The sequence below is a fragment of the Cryptomeria japonica genome, chromosome 9 (genome assembly GCF_030272615.1).
Source record: "Cryptomeria japonica chromosome 9, Sugi_1.0, whole genome shotgun sequence".
NCBI lineage: Eukaryota > Viridiplantae > Streptophyta > Pinopsida > Cupressales > Cupressaceae > Cryptomeria > Cryptomeria japonica.
Genome location: NC_081413.1, coordinates 332,922,950 through 332,946,978, shown reverse-complemented (window position 1 = coordinate 332,946,978; position 24,029 = coordinate 332,922,950). Strand labels below are relative to the sequence as shown.

Below are 24,029 nucleotides of genomic sequence, written 5' to 3'. Positions count from 1 at the left end.
GTGCATTGGATAAATTTCCTTCTAGGAGGTGCTACCTGAGTTGCCCTAATGATACTTGAGCATCTGAGTTTGCATAGTACTTTTTGGTAGAAGTGGATTCATTTGATAAGAACAAGATCTAGGCTCTATGGACATTATACAAAGGTTCAACATATTGGCGCAATGATACTTGAGTAACCAAATTTGCAATTGCTTGAGGGTATGCAATATTGGGAAGGGCAGATTATCATGTCCCTTTGTTAGAACTAAAAGAATTAATAATATTTTAAATTAAGCTCAGTCTCTTTGATTTCAAATGGGCAACTTAATATTTTTGTAGGGCCAATGTAATATTTAAGAAAGTGCTTTAACACTCTATTTAAAATGTATTTCAAAGAAAGGGCCTATGGATGTAATTTAAAAGTATTTTTTGATGCTTAAGGGGATAAAAATAAATAAATAGCATGTCTGAATTAAAATGCTTAGAAAAGATAAGTTGAAGCTCATATCAAATAATACATTATCTTTTATCATCATTTTTGGATTTAAATTTCAAATTTGCATTCAAGGACAAAAATCCTCTAGAAATTATTTCAACTTTGACAACAATAACCCTCATCTCCAATTTAGCAATTCTACAAACAAGGATCATGATTGTGCTTCAGCTAGAAAATGATACTGGGTTGTGAGAAAATTTCATATCAGCAACATTATTGAGAGTTTGAATACATTACATACATTGTTGGTTTCAATATTATTCCTGTTGTGAAAGATTTATTTTTATACCAGTTATGTGTAAGATTTTATTATAATATTGCTGCAAATAATATTATTATTGCTGAAATTGACTCAAAATATTTTGTTGATTTAATTATTAAACTAACAGAAATTTTGTTGTTTTGATGATATATTTATTGGCTAGGTATAAAATATTACTTCTGCATTTGCTAATTTAATTACTTATTAAAAGCTTCCACCAAACTAATTATGCGATTGAAGCACTACGAAACCCTAGTGCAATCTTTTGGCCACGGCCTGTAAAAATTGAGCACAACCCTTGGAACTATTATTGAAAGCTGGTGTATATAAATTCCAGTATTGTCTTTTGTGCAATATTTGGTATGTTTAATACATTATAGGATATTGTTAATATTCAATAGAATATTTTGAAGTATTTGCTGGTGACTTCTGGTAAATGGCTGATTTATGAATTTTAGAATATATATAGGGTTTGACTTTATAATTTTTCAACTGTTATTTATCAGATCTGAGCATGATAGTTAGCATAGGGTTTAAGTTCAAATCTTGTGTTCAGTTTTAGTATTTAAAATAAGTTACGTTCTAAAATTTATCTTAAATTATCAGCATAGTATATAATATCAGTTTCATATTTTATTTCTAGCATTCATAAATAAATATTCTAAAAATTACCATAGATGATCAGCATTTTCATATTTTACTTTCAATTTGCATATCCACAAAAAATATTATAAAAACTGCATATTGTGCAAGATCCCTATTTGGGGACATTACAATTTGAAGCCATGTTATCAAACAATAGCTAGTAATCTATACAACTATGTGGTACAATATAAAAATATAATCCCGATCCACAAACTCTAGGGCCAATACAAGTGCTTGAACTAGAAGGGAATGAAAGAATTTAGAAGTGTCTACTTGCACCATTGCATCAATCTCCTCTATTAGACTCTTTCTAACTACCACTTCTTCAAAGTTCTCTAATTGAAATTGCATCTCTCATCACTTCAAGAGAGGCTTCTGCACACAAACAAACATCTCAGCCAGGCATATGAGCAAGGTGGAAGTAATGCCTACTGAACCAAGTTTCGTTTTTCAATAATTGCAAACCACCTCCTCTTTCCCAGCACCTATTGGGTCCATTTCTTTGTGGCATCAATGTTATGACAATTTGCAAGTAAGTTGCATAATTACAAAGGGGTAAAAAACATGCTTGTGTTATTTAAGAGAATTGACATATGTATTTTAAGAAAGACAGAGAAGAAGAAGAGGGGAAATCAAATGGATTATGTAATAAAAAAAAGAGGGAATAACAAAGAGGAGGAAAAGATCTCTTATTCGTTTCTTCATTTTTTTCTTCTATTTTTTAAGAGAAGAATAAGATCCCTTCTTTTTCTTCTCATTTTTCCTTTAATTTTTTAAGAGAACAATAAGATCTCTTCTTGCTTTTCTCTTCATTTTCCCTTCTATTTTTTCTATTTTTCCATAATGATTGAAAATAACCAAAAAAACTGAAAAATGGAATGAGCATTAAAAAGAGGCAAAATAAAAAGGCATACCTCCTAATATTTGCTGCTCCAACTGTGTGTCTGCAGTTTGCTGATTTGTACATTTGCACCTTGCAACTAGGTTGCTTTAGCTTTTATGTTTGCTCTATTTTTGCATTATGTTTTTATCGTATGTTGCTACTTTAAAAGCACTAATAGATTTTTGTTATTTTTTTCATAGATTTAGGCACTTTCAATTTTTTTTTTTCAGACTTTTAAAAAAAAAATCATTAGTGATTCAAACAAGAATCAGCTAATCAATGAATACACTCATTGGGTTGGGAATGCCAAGCAAGAAAGCCTAGTTTTGGCCTACTGGATTTAGGTTCCCCACAGACTAGCCAAGTACGCAACAAGTTCTATATATATACCGTGGACTACATTAGCAGAATAGGAGATTGAATGACCATCCAGAGCAAGAAGCCTCGTCATGTAGATACTGATAGGATTTGTGTTCCAATAGTTATTCATTATTCAAGTGCTAAAATGTTATTAGCTGTGATGCCCCCAAACAAGACTCCATCAAGTATTGTTAAAATTGAGAAATCTCCTTGTATTATCTTTATAAATGATAATAGCATTCAAAGCCAATACAGTGAAGGACAAATGATTAAGATCAAGTATAGGGGCATTACAAAAGACCTTTCCTTATTATATAAGGCAATCAGCATCGATTAAGATTCTTAGATATCAAATGATTTGTTTGAAAGGGGCAACGATCAGCATTATGAATGGACAGCAGTGAAGAGTTTTTGGAGGCAACAATAAACAACTTTTATGCATGAACACGGGCATAATAATCATATGTGAAAAGGCAGCATTGGACAAAGATCATATGTCATATGCAGCAATTATCATTATAGAAAGTCTATGCAATACATACATAATAAGAAGAACAGTCAACCACACAGTGATCAATGATTACAAGTCTTTATATTGCTGACTTCATACAGTGGCACTAATATGAATAGCGATTTAATAAGGCAATGATTGTGATTGAGATTGCAATCATCGTAAGACATCGATATAAGTAAAGGAGCAGCAATGATGGATATGATACCTGGAACAATCTTAAAACAAGGCCGACCTCATAATATAATGGGCTGATCACCCTTTTGATGTTCACAAATAAACCTGTATATATAGACAAGAACAGCAACTACACAATTTTGTTGGAATGTGGATTATGTTTCAACAAACAGCAATCTTAAAGCAGCAGTTGAAGTAAGTAAATAAGTGTATGCTGAAATGAAATAAACATTTGAAGTCAATGGAGACATATACGGAAGCAATGAGATTAGAAGGCAGAGAAGATAAGGATTATGAGAAGCGAATTCAATAAAAGATTATGTCCAAGACAAAAGAAAAGCACATATAAAAGATTATGGTTGACTTTATTTAATACTGGTTGATTTCTTAAGCATCCAGATTACATTGACCAAAATTGAGCATAAGAAAATGTGAATGCAATGTTTTGATTAATGACTTTATTAGACAACGATTCACACAGAGGAGATGTGCGATCTGTATGTTAACTGATAAAGCAGCGATTGACAATATGGAGCACTGATTTTATAAGCAGCAATTCATAAATGGAGCAGTGATGTAAATAAACAAAGGAGAGATTTATGTTTATGTGCAGCGATTAAATAATGATAGAAATGATTATTGAAATAACAATTAAAAGTTGTGATACAATTTTTGAAGGAAGAAAACCATGTTGAAGGTGGTGCTTATGATTAAAAAGGTAGCAATTCAAATTAGAAGTTTTCTAACAAACAGACGCCTCCTTTGATAAGATGACTCCTTGTAAGGAGTTTGCACCCTTAATGAAGGAGCATACAGAAGGTATAAGAGTTGAATGAAAGAGTGTGGATTGGTATCAAAAAAATCAGACAGGAAGTGCTCTTAGAGCCGACAACCTGACAAATAAGGGTGGCATATAGCTCACCTGTTACAAGGCTAAAAGACACATAAGTACAAAGTCGATATTCAGACACAGTGCCAAAAGAACACAGCAAGAGTATAAGGTAATAATCAGAAACAGATATCAGACTGAGGCAGAGCCTCTGATACATTCAAACTCATGATCTTAAAGTCATTATTCAGAAACAGCTAATTACATCTATTTGTCAATCTCCCATTCTCAGATTAGTAATCATATCAGACTTCATTATTTTAAACATAACTTCAGTATTCTATATCAGCGATGCGGCATCATTATTACCAACATGATATATTCTTCTATTAATAGATAAGTATTCCATACTCAGGACTATTGTTAATCATTGAAGTTAGAATTGTTCTTAAGTAAATCAAATGTGCATAGTAGAGATCTACATCCATTTATACAATTCTTTAAAAGCTATTGGTTCTTTGACATGTTTGGTGTCTTAATCTATCAGTTTGAAAGAAAATTATAAAGTAACTCAAAGAGGGACATTACAGTGGTATCCGAGATATGATCCTGCCATTTTGCAGGGTAAAGATGAATCAATGAATCATTCCAATAAGTAAGAAGGAATCTAACAATATGAGTATTTGAGTATATGCTTCATGCCTATATATATATCCATGTGTATGCTTCATGTTTTCAAGTGTATGCTCCGTTCCTTCATGCATTCAATTGTATACTTCGTGTATGCTCAGTGTTTGATCTAGAATATGAGAACAATAAGAGTTGGACAAAACTATCGTTAAGTTAATGTTCCTAACCCTAAGTATGAAATTTATGCTTAATTATTATGATGTACTTGGAAGAGATTATATTTGTCATATTATAATAATTCATGATTAATATATCTAAGTTACGCCACATTCATTATAATAAGAAAGATGTTTCTCTAGATAATGATTATGTATGTCTGCATCATAAGTGCACCCTTGTGGAGGTAGGGTGTGGGTGTGATGAAGGGGTAACAAGGGGATGATAAGTAAGCCATCCTTGGATGACCAAAGTGGCATTGAAGCTTGGATGGCCCTTACATTGAGGAGTCAAGGAACCCGGTTGCATTCCCTACCCATTCCCCCACAAGACATGATAAGTAAGAGAAGTAGATAAGAGGGTATAAGGTTGCCATCTAAGTAGGATACCTTGGGTGGATTTCAAAGTCCTGCCATTGAGGCCAAGAGGGTCAAAGTCCCAGTCTTGGGGCTTAGATTGGTCAAGCCGAGAATCCCGCTATGATCTCCATACCATTCCCCACAAGGCATGGTAAATAAGAGAGGTAGGTAAGAGGGTATAAGGTTGCCATCTAAGTAGTATACCTTGTGTGGATGTCAAAGTCCTACCACCAGGGCCAAGAGGGTCAAAGTCCTGCTCTTGGGCTTAGTTTGGACAAATTGAGGACCCCACTATGATCTCCATGCCATTCCTACTATGATGAGCTATTAACTATAAGGGATCCGGCATGGATAGGGAAGCAAGACAACTACCCGCTAATTTATATACCTTGGGTGGAATTCAAAGTCCTGCCACCGGGGCCAAGAGTATCAAAGTCCCACTCTTGGGCTTAGTATGGGTTAGCTTGGTCAAAACTAGCATGTCCCCACTTCTATGCTTACACTATGCTTGATAATAAATAGTAATGCAAGACATATGTTTCATAACTCTAGCAATGTCATTAGTTTCACATGTATATATGTATGCACTTGTGTTATCTATGTGATGTATGCACTTGTAAATCTTTTCCCTAACCCTAAGTTTGGGGTTCAAGAATTAGTAATTTTTCAGAATGCTTGTGGGTAAGCATTTCCAAGGAGGCGAGACTGTGATGTCCCCAAACAAGACTCCATCAAGTATTGTTAATATTGAAAAAGCCCCTTGTATTATTTTTATAGATGATAATAGCATTCAAAGCCAATACAGCGAAGGTTAAATGATTAAGATCAAGTACAAGAACATTACAAAAGACCTTTCCTTATTATATAAGGCAATCAGCATCAATTAAGATTATTAGATATCAAATGATTTGTTTGAAAGGGGTAACAATCTGCATTACGAATGGACAGAAGTGAAGAGTTTTTGGAGGCAACAATAAACAACTTTTATACATGAACAAGGGCATAAAAATCATATGTGAAAAGGCAGCGTTGGACAAAGATCATATGTCATATACAGCAATCATCATTATAGAAAGTCTATGCAATACATACATAACAAGAACAGTCAACCACACTGATCAATGATTACAAGTCTTTATATTGTCGACTTCGTATAGTGGCACTAATATGAATAGCGATTTAATAAGGCAATGATTGTGATTGATATTGCAATCATCGTAAGAAATTGATATAAGTAAAGGAGCAGAAATGATGGATATGATACCTGTAGCAATCTTAAAACAAGGCCGACCTCATAATATAATGGGCTGATCACCCTTTTGACGTTCACAAAGAAACCTGTATATATAGACAAGGACAGCGACCACACATATTTGTTGGAATGTGGATTATGTTTCAAAAAACAGCAATCTTAAAGCAGTAGTCGAAGTAAGTAAATAAGTGTATGCTGAAATGAAATAAACATTTGAAGTCAATGGAGACATATATGGAAGCAATGAGATTAGAAGGCAGAGAAGATAAGGATTATGGGAAGCGAATTAAATAAAAGATTATGTCCAAGACAAAAGCAAAGCATATATAAAAGATTATAGTCGACTTTGGTTAATACTGGTTGATTTCTTAAGCATCCAGATTACATTGACCAAAATTGAGCATAAGAAAATGTGAATGAAGCATTTTGATTAATGACTTTATTAGACAACGATTCACATAAAGGAGATGTGTGATCTGTATGTTAACTAATAAAGCAGCGATTGACAATATGCAGCACTGATTTTATAAGCAGCAATTCATAAATGGAGTAGCGATGTAAATAAACAAAGGAGAGATTTATGTTTATGTGCAGCGATTTAATAATGATAGAAATGACTATTAAATAGCAATTAAAGGTTGTGATACAAGTTTTGAAGGAAGCAAACCATGTTAAAGGTGGCGCTTAGATTAAAAAACTAGCAATTCAAATTAGAAGTTTTCTAACAAAGAGACGCCTCCTTTGATAAGATGACTCCTTGTAAGGAGTTTGCACCCTTAATGAAGGGGTATACGGAAGGTATAAGAGTTGAATGAAAGAGTGTGGATTGGTATCAAAAAACTCAGACTGGAAGTGCTCTTAGAGCCAACAACCTGTCAAAGAAGGGTGGCATATAGCTCACCTGTTACAAGGCTAAAAGACGCACAAGTACAAAGTCGATATTCAGACACAGTGCCAAGAGAACGCAGCAAGAGTATAAGGGAACACAGCAAGAGTATAAGGTTATAATCAGAGACAGCTATCAGACTGAGGCAGAGACTCCGATACATTTAAATGCATGATCTTAAAGTCATAATTCAGAAGCAACGAATTACATCTATTTGTCAATCCCCCATTCTCGGATTATTAATCAAATCCGACTTCATTAGTTTGAACATAACTTCAGTATTCTATATCAGGGATGTGGCATCATTATTACTGACATGATATATTCTTCTATTAATAGATAAGTATTCCATACTCAGGACTATTGTTAATCATTCAAGTTAGAATTGTTCTTAAGTAAATCAAATGTGCATGGTAGAGATCTACATCCATTTATACAATTCTTTAAAAGCTATTGGTTCTTTGACATGTTTGGTGTCTTAATATATTAGTTTGAAAGCAAATTATATAGTGACTCAAAGAGGGACATTACATTAGCATTTACTCAATCACACATAGCATCTTGTGTCTTATATTCTTTCACTCTCTTACTAGTGCAAATTGTTACAAGGCTTTGAAGTCAATTGATTTAAATGAATAATGTAACCCATTCTCATTTAAAATGATTTTGTTTATATTAGTTAATTTCGGTCTATTACGTGCTTGTAACATTTGTCAATTGACACACTTTTAGATGTTACATTTTTTTCTCTGTATATGAATTTGTTTGAAGATAGTTTGTTGAACTCTCATTGTGGTTATCCATAATGATATTGCCATACATTATACATATGAGCATACAAATGAAATAACATGTTTTATTCTACTTCTGCAGGTAAATACTTTTCTAGTTTAATTGTGCATACTCTGTTCCTGTTTGCTTGTGCATGTTATTGCAGTTTTTCATTGGCATGTGAAGAAATGGACAATGTGAAAAGTATCTCATACATATTTTTCTCTTTTGTTTTCCTTAGATTAAAAGCAACAAAGAATGCTGGTCAGTGGGACTTGCCTCTTCTACTATGGCTTCTGCAAGCAAGCAATTTTTTTGCATTTTTGTTTCTACAACATACTTGAGTAGTGTATGTTGACTTCCCAGCTGCTCAAGAATCCAGTTCCCTCGAAATGAATCAAAATCTCCTTCAACTTGCTCAAAAAGGATTTCATGCTCAGGATGTTCCCACAGGTCTAGTACAATTCGTGCATGTAGAACCATGTATAAAAGACCTTTGCAACCTTCCTGTAAAATAAACAGTTAACAGAAGACAGACAAACTTTATAAAGTCCAATATAGTCATTTCCAATTTATATATCTGGTTTATATTTGAAGTAAAATATCTAATAAAAGGAAATATTCAGAAAGTTGGTTTTAAATGTCAAAGAAAAGAACTCCTAAAAGATCAATGGTGAAATGGAAGAAGACAATCTTTTATCACCATCCATGGTTATATATGGACAATAGAAACCCAGTAACTTCAATTAAAAAATCTTTATGAGCAAGCTCAAGTTTACTACCAAGATTGATAATGAAGTCAACACTCAAGAGTACAAAATTTAAATAATATATAAGGTAAATGGAAACAAAGCCCCTTGTGGGTCTCGTATGCATAATGGCATCTGACTTGGCCATCACCTAAAACACAACCTTTACCTTTACCTTTACCTTTACCTTTCACAAGATTAAGTCTAACAGAAACCTTACCAAAAAAAATTAAGCGTCTTGGGATTAAATCAGACAATATAAATCAGTTGTTCTTAAGGGAAATATGTTTTATTTTCATTTATTTCCAGATAACTGAAACAAGTGATTTGGACCTTGAAGGTATTCCATGTATAATTTCCTCACTCCAAACAACTGCATTTCCAAAAGATATCCCAGGCCCTTTCCATATCACATCTAGGAGATCTTATTCAAATTCTCTCAGCTTTAAAGATTGTGTATGAGTGTGTCGATACTAGATAGATAGATAGATAGTTTGGGTCTGAGGCACAATCGACAGATCACAGACTCATCGAATCCAAACTCAATACTCGCAAGTCTCAAGCATGGACTCAGCAAGTTTGCAAGGTCAGCAGGCATTATAATTTAAAACAAAAAAAAACACATAATTATCTAGCCTAAAAGGTACAACCTGAGTTGGCCTAGTGGTGGAGAACTTGTGCTCTTGAAATAGAGGTCACAAGTTCCAATCCCACAAACGGGCTAGGGTATGTACACCTTATCGGCTTCAGCCCATTACCTATCAAAAAAAAAAATACTAACTTGTGCTTGTTTATTTTAGATTAAAAATACTATATTTCGTTTTTTTATGTTCTCTCAGAGCTAGACAGAAGTTGCAGAATGGTTTGTTGTTTGTTTGTTTGATGTTTTTAAGTGATTTCCAATATATAAACAACAATAGCAACAAAACCCCTAAATTGTAATCAAGAGATATGATAACTTAATTCTAAATAAATTCTCTTACTACTGTCAAGATCTGATTGCAAAGCTTTCAAATCTGATATAAAATGTGTTGGTTGAAAATTTTGTACACTTGGGGGAAATATACAAAATTGTGGTTTCAACCACAGCACACGAGTAAAAACTCTCCTAATTAAGGGAAGGCTCCCCCTATCTAACTACAACTTGGAATAAAAACAGGATGGGACAGCAGTCTTCCTTCTTTCTTCAAGAAAGACAATATCCTTTTCTCTTCACAGAAAAGGATAGCGATTGAATAACAGCAGTAACCTCTTTTAAGTGAAATAAGAGAAAGGAAATGAAGTTTCCTGAAACCGCAAAGACTTCCATCACTTCCTTCGGGATGGGACAGCAATATCAAGCTCAAAGACTTGACTATTGGAAGTCCTATCTACCCTTTGCTATACTAAATTTTTACAATGAATAAAAGATAACAGCTCAAAGACTGAAAAAATCTATTCTTTTAACACAAAGACAAGAATTAATGCAAACTCAAAGACTTGCTGCTATTTCTTATCAAACAGTAATTTTTCCTCAAGAATAGACGCAAGCTCAAAGACTTGCTGCTCCTTCTAGAGATTTTTCTATTTTAATTAATCTTCTCTACTTGCAGCTCAAAGACTTCAAATCAGATTGGACTAAGTTCCTTTAGAAACACTTTGCATAGAAGATATAAAAAGATTCAAACTCAAACATGTAGCTCTAAGACTCAAAACTTGAGTAATCCTTCTTTATTATTCTTCAAAAACTTTCAATCCACATACATAAGCTCAAAGACTTCTTGCTGTAAATTTGGCAGAGTTTTTGCTTGCTTTCCAAAAGATAAAAATTACAAAGGACCCTCTCTTCTATTTATAGGAGAGCAGCCTTGAGAAAAAGGTGGGAGGATCCTAACTAACTTGAGAAATTCCCTCAACCACCAAGACCTATTCAACAACTAATTATGACTTTATTAACTAACTAAGACTTATTCTAACTACAGTCCTAATTGGACACAACTTGTAGTTGCCTTACTAGTAATTACAAAAATGCAAGTGATGACAACTTGCCGAAAGGGAAACTACAATTCTGAAATTACAATTTTTTAAAAATTTACAACAAGTGTTAAAAACACTTAAGTTGCAACTCTTGAAGATACGAACAAATCGAACTTCTGAATAACTTTCTGCAATTCATCAGGATCTGGTTCATGAGTGTTCATAGACACCACCCTAGTTTTTACGATGACATCATGGCATTGGCATAGCGTGGAATTCCCTTTTTCCAATGCTGACCGGATTTCCTGCAACTCAGTTTGATACTTAATCAATATTTGAATGGAAGCGACTGAGAATTGATCACTTCTCCATTCATCATGAATCTTGAGTTGCAGGTCTGCAAGAACTTCTTCCTCGGGCAGCAGCTCATCATTCTGATTTAAAATGTTGCAGGATGCCTTTTTGCAATGGGAGGTTACATCTTGAAAGACTGCTTCACGCAACTTTAAGGTTTCATCAATTTCTTCAATGAGTGATTTGAGAACAAGAGATTTGTTCTCCAGGAGTTCCTCATATTCAATGTACGTGACTCTGGAAGGAATTACGTCATGCACCTGAAGAACGCCCAACTGATATTGAGGCATCTTTCGCCAAGAAACTAAATTTCCCTCAACCTTCTACAAATTTAGCTTGAAAGCACCCAAGATTTGATTCAACTTATCTTCAATGATCTCCAATTTAACCATCATTTCAAATACCTGTCTTATGACTTGTGAACATAAGTCAGGAGTTGAAGGCTTGAACCTTTTGGGCGGCTCTCTCGATACCTTGGATTGGTTCACTGACCCTGGAAGAAATAGGTACTTGGCCTTCTCCACTTGAAGGTTGAGTAATACTTTGGATAGCTGCCACGAGTCTTTGATTCTCTACTTCTAGTTGATCTTTCTTGGTCAACACCTCATCATATCGTTGTACCAATGTAGCCACTGTTTGTTGAGCATCGTGCTTGACAACCTCATGAGTCTGCTTACCCAGTTGAACTTTGGTGATCCGATAATCAGCTGCTTGCATTTCTTCAACTGGTTTATCTGATATTGGTTCAGCAATCTCTGCCACTCTCATCCGGTTTTCATCAACGATCACCCTTGAAACTGTCTTTGCCTTCTTAACAGCTTTAGGTTTTGATTGTTTCAACTATTGGTAGTCGAAGGGATCAGGTGATATCACCTGCTTCTTCCTCTTTGCAGTGAAAGAACTGAGCCATGGAGGTAAAGCCATTAACTCTGATTCTGGGATAGAGGGAGGAGCAGTTTCTGTTTGAATAACAGTGGTGACCTTGGGAGAAGTGTCCGTCTGGATAGCCACCATAGTCTGCTGAGTGACGACAGGATGTGATGAAGATGTCATGAACTCATCAAAACAAGTCATAGAAGTATCAATATCAGACACAGGTACATATGAAGGATCTTCCAAAAACATATTCAACAAATTTTCCTGAGGATGGCCTTGAGATGGTTCTGCTGCTGAAAGTGGGAGGACGTTCTGTGGAGATTCCGAAACTGAAGGGGCAGATTGAGAGCTCACATCTATCACAGGAGGAAACATGGGTACCTCAGTAGGAAATGAAGAAAGAGAATTATGTGGAGACTCTGTAGAAAGTGACTGAGGAGCATTATCAGATTGAGTTTCTTCCTCTGAAGCTTCAGGATCAATCACATGAATTTTCAACTGTGGCTTCTCCTTGCCTTGAACTGTTATTTCCTGAGGAGGAATCACCATTGCACGGCTGACTCGCAATTTAATCCTCGTACTAGAAGAGGATGCACCTTCTTTGTTGTCTAGTTGAATTTCAGACTTCCGCCCAAGAGGACCTGTAGAATCATCTTCTTTCCCCACCTTAATCTTAATGAGCTTGACACCATTATTCTTAAGCCAGATATTGGTATTGGCAAGAACTGACTGAAATCTATCCAAGATAGAAGTGCCTTCCTTGTGAGACTAGTGGATAGAAGGAAGCGGAGCCTCATCAACATTCTGATTGACAAACTCAGGATCAAGAACGTTACCATCATCAATCATACCTTGTGGCATGTTCGCGAGGTTTAGATCCACAATCTGTTCTGCAGTGAGTCGGCAGTAATCCATCTTGCGAATCTCCTTTTCGGTACGAAGGTCAGCCCAGATATCTTCTATCCGGTGTACATGGATGAAGGTCTTCTTGATTGAAGTCATTAGAGAATATTGACCAATCTTCAATGGGTTGTTGGAAGAAATACCCATGCCAACCTTGTGCTTAACTAACTGGTGTGTATGCACAGCCATGATCTGCCTTCCCAATTCCATGAGAATAATCTTGTCTGTTGGGTACCGTGGGAGCATGTAAGGCTGCCCGCCATAACACCCAACTCTCATATAGGTAAAAGTTGGAAATTGGAGAAACAAACAACCATATTCTTTCACCTTTTCCCATGCTTCATCTGAGACTCTTTTGTTCTTCAGGTTCTTGTCAAATTGACACAAATAATGACCAAAGAAAGCGTCCTGAACCCTTCTGAAATGAGACCTACTTGATCTTAGAGGCAACTAATCATAGTATTCCCAAACCGGTACAAGCATGCGGTCACCCTTGGTGGAAAGACCTGGGAAATGTCTAAGTGACGCAGCAATATACACGAGATATGAATTCATGTAGAAGGTGAAGGTAGTAGGGACGACCGCAAGTTGCTCACACAAAGCATCACTGATGATTTCACCCCAACAGATGTGCTGAGACTGCCTTACTAACATAATAAATTGGTACATCCAAGGTTCAAAAACATTGGAATGCTCCAATCCCAGCATACGGCTAAGAAGAGTAATAGTATCACCGATCTCATTCTTGAAATCAGACCGATATAACTTCGCCCATCTGGTAAGCGCAGTGCGAGGTTCATGAATCCATTTGTTGATATGACACTTACAGTCTTTCTCCCTTTTGGCAAAGTATTCAGCTGCACTTTGCTTGGAGATCTCTATATAAATGGTTTCGGAAGGTATTTTGAAGACCCTCTCTATAGCTTTTGCATCCAGGCGAATGATCACTTCCCCATCATCATTTCTAATGACTCGTGACTCTTTGTCAAAATGATGAGCACATGCTAGAATAAATTCTGGTTCTAGGGCAGCAACTGGAAAGGATGCGGCATGATGGATATGGCTGTCCAGCAACCGTTGCATATCCCCCTCCTTCGGATCTTCAATCCTTTGTATGAATTTGGTCATGTCAACATGCCCTATCTCAGTATCCTTGATATGATCAAGGGAGGAGGAGATCTGTGACTGCGGAACTTCATTCTGGTATTTATCATACCTGTATTTCATCTTTTTTGGAGTGGGAGATGATCATACATCTGTCATCTGGAAACAACCGGGAATGCTGCAATGTAAATCCAAGAGTATCAAGGCAATATCAAAGTTAGTATCTTTAGACATCTTCACTCCTCCAAATGAGAAAGTTCAACTTTCGTATTTTGGATTTGTGAGAGGAGATATAAGAGGTGGAAAAATAAGCTTTTGACTTATTCCGGGTTTTGAAACGTGTTTCGCAAGTACACAAGAGGGAAGTACAAACGTACAATCGGATTTTAAATTCCGAATGCAATTATACTTGCGAAACACGAAGCATGATTGAATGGAAGGAGAATGAATTTTCAGTTTGGAAGTTGGGAAGAACACATTTGCAATTGGTTTTCTAAATCCAAATGCAAACTTATTTACAAACTGAAAAATCAAAGGAATGGACGGAAAAAGATATTTAGGCATGCGGGAAATGACGAAGATGATAAGTACGGATGAGGGAATTGGAAGTGGATAGGTAAAAATGAATTTCGGGAAGATCACTTGGAACTTTGTCATGCCAAAATGGGAAGGACTTTCAACTTGCAATCCGGATTTCAAAACCCGAAATTGGGAAGAACTTGATTTTTCCGTCATTGAAACTTGATTTTTGGACTAAAGAAGGTTAAGTCTTTGTCCAAAAAGGGAAGAATGCATCTTGAGGTAGAACTTTTCACACTTGCAAATTTCTTTGCAAATTGGGAAGAACATATTTGGAAGAACACATTTTTACTGTTTTGAAACTTGATCTTTTGGATCAAAGAAGGTTAAGTCTTTGTCCAAAAAAGGGAAGGACACATATTTTCCTCTTACTTGCAATCGGGTTTCTAAAACCCGAATGCAAGTAAAGAAGGAGAATTTTCAATGGGGAAGAACAACTTTTACTTTACAAATTTCTTTGTAAAATGGGGAATTTCCTCTCATAAACCCAATATGAACATGAACAAAACCAAAACTTAAACAAGGAAATTGTAAGGAAAGAAACAAGAAAGAAATACAAAAATAAAATAAAAAATTACCTTGCAAAGATAAGGAGAGATCCAAGCTTGTAGAGTCAACCAAACATAGAAGATGAAACCCTTTAAATAGAAATTAAACAAAGGAAGAAACTTAGCCACGCATGGTGACCAAAGAAAAACCGATTCGCTATAAAAATGCCATGAAAAATGCCAAGGAAGTAGTTCGAAAATGATTTGATTCATCATTAAATACAAGAGGAAGCAAAAATGATTTAGAATTGAAAGCATACCTTGAATGAAAATGGTGCGAAACTTGCAAAAAACGTGACTGGTTTTTAGGGCGTTTTTGCAAATCGATTCCCCAAAATGCGCACAAAATGGTTTGAATGCAGCTTGAAATCCAACGCATTTATGATTAAATCAAAAACGCCTTAGGAAAGAGCAGATTCGAACCTCCAAACCGTGGCAAATGGCACAAAAGCATGATTCAGAAAAAAAAACGTTGAAGAAGACAAATGGCGAAAATCAGTTTGATAGATGCGTAGAACAAGGGTTTGAATCCTTCAAAGTTGCAGCAAATCCGCCTTTGGAAAGAATCCCTATATTTCTTCCAAAAAATTCGAACCCAAATCAATTTGCAAAGGCATGGGAGAAATTTCGGGTTTTAGAAATGGAAATACAAGTTTTAAAAATGTTCATATTTTTGCCTCTAAGGCAAATTTCGGGTTTTAGAAATGGAAATACAAGTAAAATTACTTGTAATGGGGAAATAGAATTCCCTTTACAAGTAATTTTACTTAAAACATGTAAAGGGATTTTAAAATCCCATTTACAAGTTCTATTTAAAAATTAAAAATAACTTTAAGTCATAAAAACATGTAAAGGGGTTTTAAAAACCCATTTACAAGTTTTACAAAACACTTAAGTCATTCTACTAGTAAAGGGGGTTTTAAAACCCTTTTAACCAGTTTCCAAAAACTTGAAATTGGAGAAAAATTCCCCTACAAGACCAAAAGCTTCAAGGGGGTTTTGAAAAGCAAATTACCAGTTACTGGTAATTATCGAAAAATTCCCCTACATTGAAGCAAAAACATAGCAAACGGACTCGAAACGCGACGAAATTCGAAACGTAGCTTGGGGATGGATCAACAATCGATCCAGTCCAAGGATGGGACGAATTTCTACCTCGGGAAGCATGCCATAGAGTAATATTTTTCATTTTTTAATAAAAATTTCCATGTGATAGTCCAATTTTTGAAATCAAAAATTGAGGACAACAAAATGAGACTGTAACAATTGCTGATTTCACCTTAACAACTCTGGGTTCATAAATACAACTAAAGGGACATACCCGTTTTGGTCTATGCCTTAGAATCTTGAAGTAGGGGTTGATTTTGAAGGACCTCTTCAAATCTAATTTAGTAGGCAGCCCATCACATCACTCAGCCAAGTGACTGCAGCAGCTTCTTGAACACTCTAACCATTAAGAAAATGAGGACTATGTGCTCAAAACCCAAGCCGGTATCTATTGCAATTGAACCCCCTTGGAATGGCCCAAAATGGATGTCTTCAAAACCCAAAATCTTTTATGAAAGAGTAGCCCAACCAGCAAGCAGCTTTCTCAAAAATTTGTCATAAACTCTCAAAAAACCTTACTAATCTGCAGTGAAATGTCCTTAAACTGATTTTAAACTGCTGACAAGTATTTTTGCATACATAACCATTCAAAATCTGGAACTGGATGATGATACCTTACTTCCAAGTAGTCCCAATGAGGGGCGGCCTTACACACTGGCTGCTCACTCAGAAAAAGCTCAAATCTCTTTTGAATCTTCTATATAACAACCAAAAATTGCCAATGTTGATGGGGGGTTCTATTCCAAAGCTGAAAACTCATTCATATGCCCTTTTTAGGCACAAAAACAACATGGAGATGGGTCGGCCTCCCTAGCAGACAGCTCTCCCAGCCACAACCAGCAAACAAGTTTCCTATCTGATTTCTTGAAGCCCAAATGAGATCCCTATAATAAAATCTCCTCTCACACTCTGGGTTGGTCTCTCACAATTGCAACTATGTCCACTAGTGAAGATTTTCGTCTTCACAAGCACCTCAAACTCAGTCCAATAAGCTCCTTAAGGAGGCAAGGTGAAAGTAATAATAACCATACATGTCTCCACCCTCCTACAAGTTTCCTTCATATACCTTTCAAGAGGTGCGCCCTAATTAGGGTTTCCTTTCCCCTCCTTAAAATATCTTATTATTACCTTTTTCAATTTTTGAGATAAATTAGTCTTTTAAAAAATCCTTCACTTTAATCCTTAAGTGAGCTTATTTTCTCTCCTCAAGGGTGGCTAGCAAGAAGGCACCTCACTCTCTCACTCTAGACTTAAGTCACTTTTAGGTGTTTTGCTTGATTTTAATGTACTTTTAAACTCGCAACTTGGTGATACTATAAATGTTAACCGATTCCACCAAGTTTGCTCTAGAGTGCCATAAACAAGAGAATAATCATCAAATCAAGTGTCCTCTATTGTAAGGACCTCCATAATTTAAAAATAGCTTAATTCATAAAATTACACATAAACAAGCATATATCAATGCCACAAGTTCCAATATACAATATTATAATTGAGAAATTATATTATAAGAATTAGTTCATAAGCTAATATCAAGGCAAAGCACAAGGAACATATTCATTTATACTAGACCACAAGGTCAATTACAAAGAAAGTATAGGGGTCAAATCATGAAGACCACCATGATAGAAACTCTGACTTATGTCTCCTTTGAGCACCTTATGGGTGAGAACATTGCTGGAGCACATATCCGCCCTACCACAAAGTAGTTACACTTCCCTGGAATCTTTCATGACACGAAAGATTCCCAACCCAACATGAGGGAGTCTAACCATGCAAATCTGGCAAGAGTAATGGAATTGTGCAATATGGTATATCTTCATTCTAACGCTAGTGTAAGGATGACATAGGCACACAAGATGTATATATTACACATAAGAAGACAAAAGCAACAATTCTTCTTATCCTTCTAAAATCATTTCAATATTACAATCCCATCTCAATCACATTTATCCCAACAAGTAGGCATAACAAGAATTATCTCAACATGGAGAAAGCACATGATGCATCCAAGCATCTTTTATTCTATAGATAAGAATTATGTACATGAGATTCTTAAAGAGAGCACATCATATCTAGCAATTCCAAAAAGGCTTTTCAACATAGAATCTCACTAAACTGCACATATGCATATGACAGCTTCATCATGATACAAACTAAAATTAAGTAAGCAAAAACACATAAGTGCATACAAATGCATCAATTTATGCTTATTCACAAGTTTAGTTATAAAAATTTGATTATCGCTTTCAAGATAGTCATTTCAATAAGATATGTGAGTAATTGAATTCATGAAATAATAATAATCCTTAATGGGCATTGATAATGAGCGGTCAACATCCTTACAAGACCTATTGAGAGCTCAAGATTTGTTAATCATATTGATACTACATATTGCTAACCTTCAAATAACCAAATTAAGCAAGAAATAGCCATAATTCACCAACATTTGTCATTGATATGATATACAAATTATTGGTTATAAGTACCTTTGAAAATTAATACAAGGAACACAACCAATCAATTACTTTATATTGACCCGAGTTATGGATATAATTATACTTGCTATCCCTAGATACTGAATATCTAGGGAATATAACTATTACAAAAGTCTTTTCTTAGTTTGACCCTAAACATACCATTTCATTTTTTACTCAATCCATGGAACTTAGTCTTTATCAACACAAGCATCCAACTACTCTCAATTGCAAATAAATTGAAGTATTTGAATATAATAATTTCTTATTTATTCCAGCTACTTAACCCTTAGCTGTAAATTGAATATCACATACTACCACGCCAACCTCCTAATAAAAAGGAAATGTGATCCAGCATTATTTAATCCGAAAGCAAATAATAGACTATCTCTTAACACCTATAGGAGACAACTCTGTATAGTGCCCTTCATAGCATGCATAATAATTCATTAAACACGTGCATGAAGTACTAAACATGTGCATGAAGCTTTCATTATCATAACATGCATAGATGTGTATACATTCCATCATCTACATACAACCATGTATGTGAAGGTTATGCACTTACAATCATATTGAAAATAGCAGTGGGAATAATACAAAAATGCAGATTCTAGAGAGTAATGATATAGATATATGTCATTAAAAGAGAGTAAAAGCACTAAATATACCTTGAATGCAATAATTACAGTTTCCTTTTTGCAATCAGCTTCTGTTATGCTTGCAAACAGGTTGGATTTGTCTTCACAAAGAAAAAGAAGAATATATATTTCTCATTATAGCTTATATCTTCTACCAACAAAACTAGACTCTAATTACTGATTTCTCCTTCCAAACTATGTTTTATTGCTGCACTTAAAAACAAAGATTACATAAACCCCAAATAAAAACCAATTCATTGTTTTTTTATAGAAAACTTGGGAGAGGATTAGATTTATTTGTTTTTTGAAAATTGTTTTATTACATCTCATCTTATCTTACCCAGGAAGACATCTTTTATCTTCTGGGGAACAATTTTCTATCTTTAACTAAACGTATCCTCCCAATAATAATCATCTTAATTATCTTAAAACATAATACAAACTAAAGAAATATAGAATCCATAATAATTATTTGTTTTATTTTATCTTACCAATTCTTATCCTTTTATGTAGAAAACTTTATCTTCTCATATTCATTTCCAAAATTTAAAATTAAAAACCTTTTCTTTAATATTAAATTCATTTTAAAAATAAATTCTTGTTCCCACTCTCCTTAATCTTCTTCTTCCTACGTGGGAAGCTAAGTTAGAAATTTCTATTTTCTAATTTTTATTAACAAAAGTAAGAAAGCTTTTCATGTTAAATATAATTTAAAAAGGATATGTTTTTTTAGTTTTTAAACATAATAGCAATTTCTTGTTTTTTTTACTTTATAAAACTAGCTTTATAAAGTTCCCACGTCATATGCATGTTATCCTTATTTTTCTACTTTTTTATTTTCTTATAAACAAAGATTGATTTCTTTCTCTTTTATTATCCATTTTATATTTAAATAAAATGATAATTTTGTTTTTCGATTTTTAATATAGAGAACATTTAATTTATTAATAAAATATTAGATAATCTTCTAAATAAATATTAATATCATGAGATATCTTTTAACAAAATATGAAAATTCTAATATTGGTAATATAATATTAATTTATAAACAATAATTTAGTCATTAATAATATCTTGATAAAAATTAGTAAAGAGTTATATTTTAATAACAATTTGATGTTCATAGATAACATAAGCATTAATATATATTCATAAATAATATTTAACGATATGATTAAATAAATAAGTAATAAAATAAGGTTGTGACATCTATCCATTTCATTAGTCTACAAGGATTCATTAATAGACTAACCCTAGATACTAAACTAGCTAGGATGGGGGGATATTACACTTCATCAAATACCCAATATCTCATTACACGGTATATAATAGTTCTTTATTAAATACATCGGTCCTTGACACAATATCCCATTACTATCTTTCTCTTATCATAATATCTTATCTCCTCATCCTTTCCTTCTTGTCTACTTTCTATCCTATCTTCTACTTCTATTTGTATACAACTGTAGAGAGAAATGTGTCCCTTGTCTTTGTGATAACTTTTGGATGTGTTGTAGGTTGGCTCTATGTTCCACATTTCAATTACAATAGGTTTAATTTGTTTTGTTCTTCATAGTCAGCTTTGTCCTACCAAAAAGAAAAGAAATCATGAACTATGAGGTCAAATCCTAAAAAAAATCTTATTGCAAAGGGAAATATTCTTGTAGACCCCCTTCAATAGCATGAATGTGTTGTCCCATTGCTGAATTTCTTGCTATAGTAACTAGGTTTAACTTGTTCTATTCTTCATAGTCAGCTTTGACCTACCAAAAAGAAAAGAAATCATGAACTATGAGGTCAATCCTAAAAAACTTCTTATTGCAAAGGTCAAATCTCAAATGGCTCTTCCTTATGGTAAAATACTCTTGTAGATCCCCTTCAATTGCATGTAAAATAGTCTCCCCTTCTACAACATATGTTAGGATTTGAAAGGAATTTGTTACTTTCATAACTTTTGTCAATAAGCCTATCACATGTGCCAATCACAAACTGATCACTTTTCTCAACTATTAATTTGTACCTACAATCCTTCCCATTGATCATATACTTGCTAATATTAGTTATGAAGGGTTTCAAGTAGAACCCAAACATTCCAATGTAAATCCCCCATTGCATTGTATGTGGTAGATGTTTACATGATTGATTCTTTATATTATCCATATGTTTAGGGTTTTGGTGTTGGCTGGCCATTCTTAGAAAAACTAGTAGTGTGTTGATATTATTTACAATAGTCTACATGATCAGCACCTTAACCTCTAGTCTAGTATGTGTGGCAGAATATTTGTTCCGTATTCCTCAATTTGTCCCTTATACATCTCTTGAAACACTTTTTGTCTAATGGAAACTTCCTCGTTCAATATTTCTTACAAGATCCCATCTGTAATTTGACAATGTTGCTACTATAATGGTGCTCGATATCCTTGTTGAGTTCCAAAACCTAATTGTGGATTGCAATGAAGGAATATTTAATTATTTCTATGATACCCACATGCATGTAATGTCCCCTTCCTAACTAGATAGTTCGGTGGACCATTAGCCTACTCAATTTGGTTCCCCGTTGATGTGTTTTTTAGGACACATCGAACACAGAATAAAATACTAAGTATTCTATCCTCTCTTGAACAAGGAAACCTCAAATGCTAAACTTTGTGATCAAACAAGGTAACCCCAAGGTTTACAATGCGAACAATCGACTTTATATTATGGATAGACTCAATGTATATGATGTGATATGCTAGCAACACAAAGGGATTTACGTTTTGCTAGAACGTGGAAACTAAACTAACTTCGAAAGTAAAAAAGACAAAAGATGAAAGGTTAAGGAAATCTAATTTAAAACTAAGGACAATGATGATAAAGGATAGTGCTTAGATAGATGGATTCTAAGTCACAAGGTTCGAATTCGAATTCGAATTCGACAGCCATGAAATTCGGATGAAATTCGGATGAAATTCAACAAGGGAAAAATTCGAAAAAAAAATCGGATAAAATTCGCCTTCTATAATTTTGTTTATTAATAAAATTCGCCTTCTATAATTTTATAAAATTCGCCTTCTATATATGTATACTTCTAATAAATTATCAGAATAGCGACCCTTGTTGGAGAAAATCCGAGGGCGACCCAGCAATTGCAGACACCCATGACCCAATAGATACAAAGCATATACAAAGAATACCCACGACCAGCTAAGTTGTGTTTAGAGGCGGATAGCAGTTCTTTATAGAGGAAATTCGATTAAATTCGATTTTTTTTATAGAAGTTTGAAATTCAATTAAATTCGAATCTCATCCATGAAAATTGCCGTATCCTGTGACTTAGGATGGATTCCATAATCAAGCCTTGCTTCGCCATGAGGAAACAACTACATAAAATTGGTGCAATCTCCAAAGGAAACGAAGGATTTTCATATTGTAAACATTTATCATACCTGTTGTGATGTTTTCACACATCGCCCCATTGCAAATGGGGACCCCCTACCTTTTAGGCCCTCCCGATCTTTTGGCTTTCGTTTTTGGGGTCTTTTCGCAGCAATCTCGTCAGTCTCTCTAAGCTTGCAAGTGAGTGGGGTCGATTTGATCAAGTTTGCTTTTCGTTTGAGCTAATTTTGTTAAGTCTAGGGCTCGTTTTGTCAATCTTAGGGTTTCTGCCTTTATTCCTAGATTTTAGGGATTTCTTTTAGGGTTTTGGAAAAATTGAACGTAGAACTGGAGTTAGGACCCTTCAAGGAACCTCCCAATAAAATTTGAACGAATTCTGAGCACTTACTATTTTTAGTAAGTTTAACCGCCTCTCGGATTGGTCTAATTTTTCCAAAAATCAAACTTTCTATTTTTAGTAAGTGCTTTCCTGACCTACTTTGTCCAAACCCTAACATTTTGAAACACTTACTATTTGGGAAAGTCTATTTTTGGCAGGTTCTTCACAGGAAAACCCTGAAAATTGAACATCCCTGAAGGTCATTTCTAAATCCGGAAGAGTCAGAAGGAAAAGACAAGTTGGATTAAAAAAAAGGTTTAAGTATGGAACTCCTGTTCCAGAAGTGGAAAGCATGCAAAATCTTCTAAGTCTAGAAATTCACATCAATCCACAAATGTCATCCTGATCTAGAAATGGCCTGAAATTTGACTGTTTGAAAATTTAAAAGATCTTCTAAAACCTAGAATTTGCATTATAATTCCTAGAGATCTGAAACCACTCTCAAACATCCTGCCAATATATACATAAAATATAACTTAAGTATAAGAAAGAAAAAAGACATATTGAAATGCCACTTAAAGTGATATTTCATGTATATATTCTGATGAGGAGAATGAGACCGACTTGAAAAAAAATCATGAAAATCCTTCCCCAAGTCAATTCAGCGCCTAAGGTAGTCAGGTGGGAGCCAAAATCAACCCATCATGGTATTCATCAAAAGTATGAAAATCCATCTCCAATGCGAAATGGTGCCCATGGAGAGAGACTTAGGCACCAAAAC

General features: G+C 34.5%; 1 protein-coding gene across 1 annotated transcript in view; it reads right to left on the bottom strand.

The window, feature by feature from the left end:
• The window catches only part of LOC131029727 (uncharacterized), a 162,131-nt gene that overhangs the window by 11,616 nt on the left and 126,486 nt on the right, over positions 1–24,029 (bottom strand). The window contains exon 8 of the mRNA XM_059211618.1: positions 8,537–8,764. Coding sequence (XP_059067601.1) covers positions 8,537–8,764 — 228 coding nt within the window. The remainder of the gene's footprint in view (positions 1–8,536; positions 8,765–24,029) is intronic.